Raw genomic sequence first — 13,397 nt, forward strand, 5'->3', positions numbered from 1 at the left:
GTGATTTACTAGAGATAAGAGTCTCACTGACTTTCCTGCCCAGGCTAGCTCCTAACCTCAGTCCTCAGATTTCAGCTTCCTGAATCACTAGGATTATAGGTGTGAGCCACCACCAGTGCCCAGCCTCTGAGCTTTTAATTACTAAAACTTGTTGCATTACTAAAAAGCACCTCAATATTTGCCTCTCTTCTCAATACTCTGATGTATTAGACATCCCATATAATCTAGTCATGCCTGTATCCACCCAGGTATAAATTTGTTTCCTGAATTCTCCACACAATACCCTAGGGAATCATTAAAAGCTAAAAGACATGCCATAAGCTTATTCCCACAGTGGATTTTTAATAGTCCATAATCACCCTGTAGGATATCTATGGCCTGCTCTTCTTTATAAACAATGTCACACCACAATATCCAGTCTACTATTATTAATTTACTCTAATAAGCTGTGAGTGATTTAGGTTGCTTTAGTGTTTCCTCAAAATAATTTTATTTTATGTTCTCTTCTCTTCACTCTTTTCTCCTCTGATATCCTCTCCCTTCCCCTTCTCTCCTTTCCTTTCCTCTCCTCATTTTTTCCCTCCTTTGCTTTTTTCTTTTTTGCTTTCTTCTTTTTTGCTTTCTTTGATGTTTCTGGGATTTGAACTCAGTGCCTTGTGCTTCTACGGCAGGTGCTCTAGTACTTCATCCTTGCCCTAGCATTCAAAATACTTCTTCAAGACTATCTCAGGTGATTCTTACAGAGATTAGTATAAAACTGAGAGAGATGGAAGCAAAACAGTCATAACAAGACTCTCCATTCACTTAATTTTTCAATAGACAAAACAACATTTGCAAACGTTGACTCTACAGTTCATTTTCTAAATGAAGTGTGAATCAACTGCTAAAAACTGGTGTTCTGTAGACTTCATTTCCTAAGATATTCAGCATTGCAGTCACAAAACTATTTTTAATACTAAATCTTTCTAAAACCAATGTTGCGATGTTTGTAAAAGAATTAGCCAATACAAGCCAGGCATCAGTGGTTCATGCCTGTAATCCTAGCTATTCAGGAGGCTGAGATCTGAGGACTGTGGTTCAAAGCCAGCCTGGGCAGGAAAGTCTATGGGACTCTTATCTCCAATAAGCCACCAGAACACTGGAAGTGGTGCTATGGCTCAAGTGGTAGAGCACAAGCCTTGAGCTGAAGAGCTGAGGGACAGCGCCCAGACCCAGACTTCAAATCCCACGACTGAAGAAAAAAAAAGAAAAAGAAAAGAATTAAGCAAAACAATCATGGTAATTTCTTAACTTATGAAGTCCTTTATTTAAGGGATTAAAAAAAAGTGGTCACTATTAGTCATGGATGGAAATAAAGATTGGCTCTGGATTATCTTGTGACCTTTAAGTTATCTAACATGCAAGAAGATGGTTTACAGCACACAAACTCAACTTCAGTAAAGTTAAGGTCATTTCTAGCTCCAACACTAAGGGGTCATCAGTAAGGACATGCTTGTTGTACCATGTTTTTAAGTTAGTTTGGGTAGTATAATAAGTTCAGCTTGCCTGTAATTAAAATGTATTTTTTAACATAATTCTTTGAGAGCCGAGTTCATTTTAATCCATTAAATTTCACTCACAAAAGCCCTCAGTTCATCTGATCACTCCCAAGAATGTCTTTTTGTATACAGGAGGGAAATCTAGAAATGACATTAACAATGCAGATATTGTTCATGAAATATAACAATTCAGAGAGATGTCTACTTCTCATCATTGGAGTGACAGCCATCTGATTAAAAAAAAAGGGACATGAACACAGTTTTGAATAAGATCTGAGAATAATTTCATTGTGTGTCTCTTACCATGAACAACCACAGAGGTTGTTTTGTTACTGACTCCAGCAACATTCCTGGCCACACAAGTATATTCACCTCCATCTTGAAGTCGAACTCTTTCTATATGAAGGCTCCCATCACTTCGTACAGTTATATACGGGTTTTGTACCAACTAAAAGAAAAAGAAATATAATAGTTTTTTAACTTAAAAAGGCAAGAATTTGTCTAGCCAAGGTTGGATCTTCCTTTTTTGGCTTACTGAATCATGAAAAAGCTAAAACTTTATAGCTTATGCAAAATATTTTAGCACCTCTAGATAAAACAGTCAGCAAGCCACATGCTGGTGGCTCATGATTATAATCCTAGTTATTCAAAGGACTCAGAACTGAGGATTGCAGTTCAAATTCAGCCAGGGCAAGAGCGTCTCCAATTAATCACTAAAAAGCCAGAAATGGAGCTGTTGTTAAGCAGTAGAGCACTAACCTTCAGCACAAATCTTAGGGATAATATCAAGGCATTAAATTCAAGTCCCAGGAACGACATACACACACAGAAACAACAGAAAAGTCACCACAAATTCATCAATCATAGTCAATCTTGATATAGCTCCAAAAATTATACCTACTAAAATTTTCACAGAGTTGAACAAGGAAAGAAACATTGATTGTTTCTGCAAATTTTACTACTCAGGACTCAAATTTAACCAGCAAGTTTGACTTTTGACTCAGATTGTTCTTTTACAAGACCTTATTTCTACTACGAAGCAATTTGATATATATGCATATTGCATACATTTTTGACTGTGCTGGGGTTTGAACTCAGGACCTAACTCTTGTTAGGCATGTTCTCTAATACTTCAGTCATTGTGCCAAGCTATCTGGTAGTTTTGTTTTTGTTTTGTTTTTGACTCATTGGCATTTACTAAGCCAATGAAAAGGGAGTCAGTTTCAATGCCCACTCTATCAGCTGGCAGAAGCAAACAATACTGGACACTGTATAAATAGCATGCTAGAGAAGGCTGGCAATACTTTCATTTAAAATGATCACCTCCCAAATCTGTACCATTTATTAAGATTGGCATATAGGATATGTTAATAGTCAACTAGAATTTCCACATTCAAAGCATTTATTTTCCAATAAGGTATACTATTTTTCCAATAAACTATACTATTTTTCCTCAGGGTTTTCATGCAAATATGAACAACTTTCTAATTTTTTAAGTCAATTTGTTTAAGATGAGTACCTCAGGAAGAAAATGAGAGAATCCTTTGGAAAGTGGAAGGAAATGCCCTAAACTAGATGAAAATATAACACCATAAATAGCATTTTAATGGAAAAATTTCATAGAAGTTGAGGGGCCCATAGCTCATATCTGCAGTCTAGCTGCACAGCGAGCTGAGACCTAGAGGACCAAGGTTCACAATCAGATTGAGGGAAAAAGTCTGTATGCTTGTCTTCAATTAACCAGCAAAATACCTGACTGGAGGCATAGCACAAGTGGTAGAGCATCAGCCATAAACAAGAAAGCTTTGTGAAAGTAGAAATTGTTTTGGTGTACATGCGTGTGTGTGTGTGTGTGTGTGTGTGTGTGTGTGTGTTTGTGTGCGCGCGTGCTTGTTCTCAAAGTCTTGGCACCATCATTCAGTTTTTTGTTTTGTACAAGCCTCACACTGTCCCAATTGAGCCAGAGTTCCACTTCCACTAATTGGAGATAAGAGTCTTACAGACCTTTCTTTGCGTGTGTGGACTTTGATCCTCAGATCTCAGTCTCCTGAATGGCTAGGATTACAGATGTGAGCCACCAGCACCCAGTGGGAAGTACAAATTTAATTCCAGACACACACAAACCCATACACACACACACACAAATTCATAAAACTATAAAAATCACCCACATTCTTCCCTAGTCAAAAGCTATAAAATAAAAATCAATGACATACTATACATCTACATTCTTGAGTAGTTCATAATAAAAAACAGAATGTACAAAGTTAAACACAATAGATTAATATATAATATGAAAGAATTTTTATGTGTGTACTTACATTTCATAAACATCCTGGATTGAAGGATATAAAATATCTAACTGCTATAAAAATAGCATTCAAGAACTTCAGTTCTTACATATTGAGAGGGGACTTTATTAGTGACAATAAATTTAGTAGGAAAGTATGCAAGTCAAACCACTGATCATTTTTACAGGAATCCCCAGATTAATAAACTTTAACAATAAATAAAAGGCTTTGATACACTTGTAAAGCATATTTTTGCATGTGTATTCAATGTTCATTTCAGTGGTTGGAAGACATTATTTCTAACTTAAGACAAATACAAATGTCAATGCATGCATTGAATACCATTACCGTGGCAGAATTCTTTATCCATCGATGTTCTGGAATGGGATTTCCAGCCAACAGGGTGCAAGGTAAAGTAAGCTGCTGTCCTTCAATAACGTTGGCAACTGAGGGGCTGATTCCAATGAGGGGAGCAACTGGACCAGAGAGAGAATGGGCACTTTCAATTCTACTCACCCGAAAGCAAGGTGAACTACTTCATAAGGAAAATGACCCATGAGTGCTGATGCAAAAATTAGTTTTCTCTCAGGGACAAAAAAGTTTTAAGTAAAAATGGGTATGACCTTGAGAGTAGAGAGGAAGAATCTTCTTCAACCAAGGAAATAGCAAAATGGTAAGAGTGTAGAAGAAAATAAACGAAAAGCATGTCAGGAGCATGGAAAGCTGGAAATGTCAAGGAAAATACTTGCATTGTATCTGGAAGACAAAAGAAGACTATTTATTTGATCATGGTGAATAGCCTAAAAGGAATGGGAACAATAATGGCTCATTTTATTGATGAAGTTATACTTGCTAAGTACAATAGGAATGAAATATTATAGGTAAGTCCTTTCTGGGCATAGTGACTCATGCCTGTAATTTACACTACTCAGGAGGCTGAAATCGGAAGGATCTCAGTGTTAGGCAGCTTATGTAAAAAGATATGAGGGCATAAATGAGCAGCAAAAAGTAGGACTTGAGGCATGGCTCAAAGGTAGAGCACCAGTTGAGCAAGAATGTCAAGTATGCATGAGGACCCAAGTTCAAAGTCTAATACATTCAAAACCAAACAAAATAAAAGTCCTTCTCTAAAATTAATAAAAAGATTAATGTAAGTCAAAGCAAAATCCCTGAGAGACTTTACTCTGAAATTTTAGATACATATAGATAGATGTAGGAAAATATACAGGAGTTTCTATAAATTCTCAAACCACATTTCATCTATTTACCTAGGTCTTGAATACTGGGGTTATAGAAGTATACCACCACATTCAGGTTATTTGTAGAAATTTACTGAATTTTTGATCAGGCTGGACGTGAACCATCTTCCTCCTGAGTAATTGGGACCACAGTGCACAACACAATGCCGGGTTACACTGATATATTTAAAAATCACATTAAATGCTATGATCGTTGAAGCAAAATAGTACCAGTACCAAGATTATATAAATTCAGCATGTGATCAAATGAAATTAGTAGAAGAGAATATTCGATAGAAGACACTAAATCAAATGTCTCACACTTGGAAGTAAACTATTTATGCTTCACATCATATGAAATATAATCTTATGTGAATGGTAACAATAGATATAAAACAGGCAACCAGAAAAGAACTCCTGGAGCCTTTGCTTGGTTTAAGAAAATAAAACTTTATCAGGGTGCCTGTGGCTCACGTCTATAATCCTCGCTACAAAGAGACTGCAATCTGAGGATCATGGTTTGAAGCCAGCCAAGGCAGAAAAGTCTGTGAAACTCCAGTAAACCGTTCAGAAAAAGCCGGAAGTGGCACTGTGGCTCAAATGGTAGAATATTTGTATTGAGCACCAAGTGGCTCAAGGACAGTGTCTAGGCCCTGATTTCAGGCACTGGTAAAAGGAAAGAAAAGAAAAGAAAACTTGGCAGGTGCCAAACATGTCAAAAGATGATTTGAAGAGTGCAGTGTCTAGACAGTGACACGATCTTACCAAGTCCTGTCACCGTCACTGTTGCCTGTGACTGGATCTTTCCAAACTGGTTTTCAGCTTCACAAATGTAGGTTCCTTTATCACTTGCCCATAAGTCTAAAGAAGAATGAAGTTGTTTATTCAAGGAAACCTTGACCATTGCCAGGTACAGTACTGGAATCTTTGGACAGAAGTCACGATCTGTTCCTGTAGCCTTCCTTCTAGAGGAGTCACAGCATAATCAGGAATCACCTATACTAGGGTAAGGGATATGTGAATTTCAGCCAATGAGCCTTGGGAGCACACAGACAGGAGAGGCTGAAGGCCCATGGGAGGAATGGAGAATCCCATCTTAGGCAATATTTGAACTCTACCTTAGAGTGGGTGGAAGAGAGGAATGGCAGTCTCATTCTAATGAATTACAAAGGGCAAAGCATGCTTGAAAGAAGTCGAGGTCTGATCAAAGAGTAAAAACCTACATGACCCTGGGGGCATTTTGGAAGTTAGCAGGGGAGATGTTTTCTTTTGTTTTAAATTGGTAAAAATCGACTCCTATTTCATAGGCAAACGCTAGAGAGGCAGAACATGGGGGCAGATTCAGGAAAGAACAATTATTCCAAGTCCAGCAAGAATTGTAAAGGCCCCACTGGAAATCCATGGAATGTTTTTCTTTTTTAATTATAATTGTAACTAATTGGAATTGGAATTGCAACTAATTTGGTGGAAGTAGCAGAAAATAGATCTTTGGCAAACATTGTTTACCATTTCAGAAATCATTTCACCAGGTTGGAGTTGGGGAGACAGTAACCCAGTATTTCCACACCAGTCTGCATTTGGCAGTTGAATTCATGTTGATACTATGTACACACATGTGCCATTGCAGAGTTCATCATAATGAGTGTGAATTACTTTCCTTTATTTCACCTTCGCTGTACATGCTGGACACTAAGAGAATTATTATGGTGTAGGTCAAGCAACTGTACAGAATTGTTTTTCATGACCACAGATGAATATTAGAAGCGAGTAATATTCTTTTGAGACCATAGTGGAGGTAGGCATTCGGGGTAGGTAAGGTTGAGTGGGATCAGTCAGGAGGTTGAGCCTGAAACGCCATACAGTGAGTGGATTTTATGTAGAAGTTGATTTTCAAATACAGTGATTGTCACCTTGTAACTATTGTAAACAAGTACAGTTTGACTGGTACTATGTAATTGTAGATATTTATATCAACTATATCTTCTTTGACCTACTTAAAATCGTGAGAGCTCCTGTTCTCAGCTGGCTGATGGAACTAACTGAAAAAGGCCTGGAGAAGAGAGGCATGTGGTCCAGTCTTTGCCATCGGATTTTTGGCTCTGGATAACCCTGAACATAACAAGGCAGTGTCACATTTGAGCCAATCTCCACAGACACGTCAGCAGGTTCCTGGATGAAAACGGGAGGTGCTGAAAGAGAGGTGACATTAAAAGCCATTGGTATAGTATACGAGCGTGCTATAAACATCAACCTTAGTAAAAATGTCAACAGATTGATTTTGAAACAAATCACTGTCCATGAAATCCTATCAATTTACCCTGGTGTTATTCCTCTATGATACAGAAATCACATATGTAGAGTATATAAAACAAAAGTTTTATAAATGAATACAAGCACCAAGCTCAACTATTTATTTAAAGAAGTAGATTGTACAGTGTAAACTTAAAGAGGATCAACTTAACTGAATAGAAGTTTCTACTTCAGAAACATTTTCATTGTTTGTTATTCTCAAATCTTAAGACTTTCTTATAAATAAATTTGCCTTGTAATATTTTTGCTATTTTCTGAAACTCACTCTTTTAAAAGGTGAGTCTTCTCAATGAACTTCAATTTTACTAGAATTTTAATTTAAGAAATATGAGCTAACATGCTAATTGTATTTACTCCTAATTATGACCTTATTCAGTATCAGATTTTTGTTCTTTATCTCACAGTATTAAGGTACAGGAATATACATTTGTGAGATAGTCACACAAATCAAAGTAACAGAACATAGTTTTTGACAAAGGAAGAAAAGTGTTTAACATCTTAAGTGGGATTGAAAAATAATTCATAGTGATTTCATAATTAGAATTGGAAGACTAAAAAATTGCTATGGTTACTCACTAGACACTATATTGAAAATGAGCTATGTAACTTGTGTGTAGAGATGGGAGGGGAAAAACGTGGAGAGAGCGAGGAAAGGAAGGACATTGTCCAAAAAGAAATGTACTCGTATATCATCTTTATAATAACAATAAAAAGGAGAAAATTGCAACAAAAAAAAAGCTGGTGCTAGGGGCTCATGATTGCAATCTTAGCTATTTAGAAATCTGAAACCCAGAGGATTGCAGTTCAGAGTTATTCTAGGAAGAAGAGTCCTGAAGAGTCCATCCAAATAACCAGCAATAAGTAGGCATAAATGGAAGAGAACCAGCCAAGCAAATAGAAGGCTCTGAGTTCAAACCCCAGTGATGCCAAACAAAGACATGAAGGCTACAAGTATCGGTGTAATTTAGATAATGGCAGAAATTGAAAGGAAGAAGTAAAAATACATCAAAGACACACCTTGGAAAACACAGGAACCTAGAATAAGAATGAAGCTATCAGTAAGAACAAATGTATGATGCTGCCAGTATGTTGCAGAAACTTGTAACTAATAGTGAGTAACAATGCTTGTGGCATCAGGCAAGGGGAAATGCATAGGACAGCATTGAGAGAATGGAAGTCATCTGCTCATATAGGATTCTAAGAGACCAGAGCCTAGGGATGGCTTTCTGATAGATCAATTTAAATCGTTGATTGAAGTGATGCTGGGGCTTAAGTGCTCGCCTTGATCTGAAGAGCTCAGGGACAGTGCCCAGGCCCAGAGTTCAAGCCCCATGACTGACAAAAAAAAAACTTAAATTCTTGATTGTAATGACAATAACTGACTTTCAAAGTCCCAGATTTTCTTACATGCTTCCCATGATCTCATTTAATCTTACAACATATCCCTACTATGAATTTATAGATACAGAAATGGAAACTTATTTGAACTGTTGCGTCAGATGGAGCTGAATGACACAAAACACGATTGAAAACTAGTTTCCACTGCAGAGTCACAATATTTTGTCACTTTATCAGCCTTCCTTGTCCACAGGTTCTAGAAACTGCTCAGTCATACTATTTAGCAGACTTATAAAAGAGACTATAGAGATTCTGTCACTTCTGCAGTTGTCCCCAAGCTGCGCTAATGCCTTTTTAGACTGGGTTGAAGGACTTCCTTCACCTCTACAGGCCCATCTCCTCTTACTTTCCCTACACGAAACCTATCCACTGTGCCACAGCCTCCGAACAAGGATGGACCCTTCCCATATCAGGACCTGTGTACCTGTACTGTCATACTTCCCCTTCAGATGGAACACTTGATGTTGTTATCTGGCTGTTATCCTGATAAGGTAAAAAGAACCCTCTTCTAGGATGCTATATCTTACTATCTGAAATAAACATTTTTTATTCTCCTCTGAAATTTCAGACAACTTTATAAAATCACCACATCCATCCTACTATAGACAAAATGCTTATTTTGCCCAGTTTACATTTGCAACCATATTTTTATCTTTGCCAGCAACTAATAAGATACTTATTTATGATAGGTTGTCACTGAATGATGGAGTAAATTTTTGAATCAGTATGAAAAAACTTCAGTAATATAATCTCTCTCTCAGAGCACTTAAGTATATAATGATGAGAGAACTTTTACTTAGTCTAGATGAACTTTTACTTTTGAAGGAAATGTAGTAATTTTAGAAATCTTAGTCATTTATTTATTGGGCATAAACAAAATTAAATATGACAATTGAACACCATGTTTTGTAAAGAGAGTGGTGTTTCTGTGCTGAGATTCATTGTAATCTAAATATAGAGAAATCTGGCATAAAAATAATCAGTGAGATGAACACATTTTGTTGATGAAGTAGCTCATTGCTGACTTGCCCTGTCTCTAAGACCTAGGTACTTTCTGGAATGAAGTACCTATTGGTCTAGACCTGTAACTTTTCATAAAATAAGAAAGTCTAAAAGTCTCTAGATGGGTCAGGATCAGAGTTCAGGCATGCAGATGTAGGAATGGATAGAAAATAAATTCCCAAAAAGTATAAACATGTGCAGAAGCCTATACTCTAAAGTGTAACGGACAAAGGAAAGCCCAGTTTACTGTTACATTGAAATAGTGACCCCAGTAAAAATGGAGGGACACTAGGCTGTTTAAAGCTAGAATGTTCAGAAGGAAAAACACAGAATTACAAAAAAAAAAAAAAAAGGAGCAAAGCTCAAGTTGTACTGACAAATTTCCATTAAGACAGGAGAAGACATTCATAGTAGAGCTCTTAGGGAAGTGCATCCAGCCACAACACAAGCACCAGCACAAGGTCAGAGAGCAAATGAACCAGTATCAGAAAACAAGGCAAATGAGAATAGCAGGCACTAGGTAAAGCAGCCAAGACTCATCTGTAACAAGCAAATCTTGAAAATGAGGCAGCTCCGGACAGAGCCAAGAAGCCTCTTAAATACTTCCTATTTCTGAGTGTGGCCAACAAGTTCTCCAGTTGAGTTACAGTGGTGGATGGTAAACAGCTTAACAAAACCAGGGGGAAGAATAGGAGCAGAGGATCCTACAGGGTGCAGTGATACTGGCCCAGAGTATGCTCTGGGGCTTTCAGAGCCCAAGAGCCTCAGAAGTGATGGTTCAGAGGGCAATTCTACTGCTTAATCTGCAAGCAGCAGACCATGTCTTACCAACTCCATTTGAGATTTGCCAGTGAATCAAAAGAAATAATAAAATCTCCTACCTCATGTTCTTAAAATGGATTGTCTCTATTAACTATTTAACACATAATAATCATTAACAATCATGGGACATAAATAGTTACTTTTTAATCTTAGTTGGACTGTTTATTTATGTCTCCATTGTTGAAGTTTTCATTCCTCAGTCACTAATTTCAATTTTGGCTTCTTCCAAGTATCTACTAGGATAGTATAAGTTTGATCCTTTGTGATCCCCCTAAACTTTGGTGTGCCAGTAGCCTGAGGCCTGCCCAGGGTTAAGGCCCTGGAACAGTTTTATTGTTACTAAGGGATACTTGAAAATAAATAAAAATAAATACTTGAAAATAAATAAAATTGTTGATGCTTGTGGCTCACACCTGCAATCCTAGCTACTTGGGAGACTGAGAGCAGAAGAATTACTGTTTACTACTAGCCCAGTTAGTAAAACCCTATCTCAAAATAACCAGGAAAAAGCAGGGCTAGAGGTGTGGCTGAGAATACTAGCCTAGTAAGTGTAAGGCCCTAATTTAAATCCAGTGCCATAAGAGTAGTGGTAGTAGTAGTAGTAGCAGCAGCAGCAGCGGTGGTGGTAACAATAACAACACTAGTAATATCATTAACAGATTGACCATCTTGCTCTAAAACTATTCCTTAAAACTGATATAGTTATCATTAAAAAAATTCAATACATATTCTCTCCATGGCAACTCTCAAATGATATTAGTCAGAGATTTTTTCTTAAAGTGAGTAGACACAGTCCCACCAGACCATAAAACACAAAACCACAGACTAAGACTCAAACTCCGGGTGGTGGAAAGCTACAAGAGAAACTGATAACAGGCCAAGTTATTGGTGTGTGTAGCTAATCCTCTCTCCTTCTACATGACTTCACAATTCATTGTCCCTTTTATACAAAGGATAAAAGGTATTGGTAACTTTCTTTTTGTTGTTCCAAAACATCCATCTCTTAAAGCCACAATATTGAGAAACAGGATAAAAGCCAGTCTCAACAAGAAGCTGGAAGTCATGAATTATATTTTTTGATCTAATATAGTTCCGTGAGGTAATAGGCCCACAAAAACAATCCACAAGCCTAAATATCATGTGATATGTATAAAAACATGTTTCCCTTTTTATGTTATAAGCTATTTAAATTTAAGCCCTGTAATTTTGGAATTGAGATGCACTACCAATTTTAATTCTTAACTTGCTTCAAGACTTTTCTAAAAGGAAATTGAAACAGGGGCTTATTAAAAGCCTAATGCTCAATTTTAAATTGTTACTATGACCTAGTAATTTTGATATCATAAGACTCAGAGAATCAAAATAAGTACCTTAATTTTTAAGTTAATATTCACCTACTGGATATATGTTGCATCAATCTATTAGTAATAATTGACATGCTGAATGTATATAGGTGGTGATATTTTATCATTATAACCTACCTATGAGGCAAATACCATTTATTTCCTTATTTTATAGACACGGAAAGTCAGACAACCTATTCCATTCTCTTTACCATTGGATAAATTCTGAAGAAAGCTTTGATTCACAATGTATTTGCTTTTAAACCCACAGTAGAAACCACAAGCATCTACAACTATACATCCTGTATCTGCTGGAGTATCTAACAATAGTTTGATGTGGACAGACTCCTGTGAGCCACTCTGAGAAGAACACAATGGAGAATCAGGAATAGTTAAGGCATAGCAGCAGCATGAACGGTGAGAACTTCACTAGTAAGTTGGAGATTTATTTTGGTCATAGTCAAGGTTTCAGTATGCAAATAATGAAATTTTTATTAGTGGCTCTATCAGAACTATTGCTGGAATGAAAGTTGAACATCTCTTGTTTGGATTGTACTATTTTGATTGACTCTTGAATATACATAAGAAGAAATCAAAGTTCAGTTCAGTATTTAGAATGAAGCATAAACAGAGGTTAGGTTAGGTTAGTTTTCCAACACTACGTACCTAGCACAGATATCCACGCTTTGTTGATGGATCTCTGAACAAAAGAGAGAACTTGGAAAATCCAGAAGTTAAACATATTATCAAGAAGACAGTAAACAAGGTAGCATGCATAAGATTCTCAGACTTCCTACAAATGTTGAAGGGGACTGGGAACAATTATTGAGGCAATTTCTCTGTTCTGCTAGAGCTAGAAAGTTTTAGAAGCGTGTTAGGTTGAAATAAGATATGTCAGCAGGAAGGGGGCAGAAGGAGAAGGAGTAAATGTTGAGAACTTGAAATGTAGCTATCAGTGTGTTTCTTGAAAGCAAGAATTCTGTTTCTAGTGATTCCCCGCCCCCTGCTTAGCTGAGGTTTTCATGTCTGAAAGTGTCCATGTGCTTTACATCCTGCTGCTAGATGCAGAGATACCCTCTACCCAGAGATCCCAATCTTACTTTCAAAGTATTTTTCATTAATAATCAACATGTTTGGTTGTGTGAAATTATCAGGTATTGCTTAGAAAAACTGTAGAGTGAACTTTGTGGTAATTTCCAGCTTTTATGATTCAACTACAAGGGCAAAATCACCAAGAATGAGGGGAAGAGGATTCAGATCCTCAAGGATCACAGGAGAGAAAACGAACTATCACAAAACAAACTTCCAAGAACAGAGGGCCAAAATTTCCAGTTAGACTTAAGGTAATAGAACTAAAATGCTTTGTAAAAGATGCATTTTAACTTTTGTTAGGAGAAAAAAGCAATTTGCTGCAAAAATATGATTATAATACACACATATGGTTACAACTTAATA

The 13,397-nt window shown here is 36.9% G+C and overlaps 1 protein-coding gene across 1 annotated transcript in view; it reads right to left on the reverse strand.

Annotated features, from left to right (window-relative positions):
* The window catches only part of Hmcn1 (hemicentin 1), a 450,607-nt gene that overhangs the window by 215,004 nt on the left and 222,206 nt on the right, over positions 1-13,397 (reverse strand). Inside the window, exons 16-19 of the mRNA XM_013021737.1 lie at positions 7,062-7,256; positions 5,833-5,928; positions 4,178-4,305; positions 1,842-1,986 (exon numbers count right to left, since the gene is read on the reverse strand). Of these exons, the coding sequence (XP_012877191.1) occupies positions 1,842-1,986; positions 4,178-4,305; positions 5,833-5,928; positions 7,062-7,256 (564 nt within the window). The remainder of the gene's footprint in view (positions 1-1,841; positions 1,987-4,177; positions 4,306-5,832; positions 5,929-7,061; positions 7,257-13,397) is intronic.

Source organism: Dipodomys ordii, unplaced genomic scaffold (genome assembly GCF_000151885.1).
Source record: "Dipodomys ordii isolate 6190 unplaced genomic scaffold, Dord_2.0 Scaffold57, whole genome shotgun sequence".
Taxonomy (NCBI): domain Eukaryota; kingdom Metazoa; phylum Chordata; class Mammalia; order Rodentia; family Heteromyidae; genus Dipodomys; species Dipodomys ordii.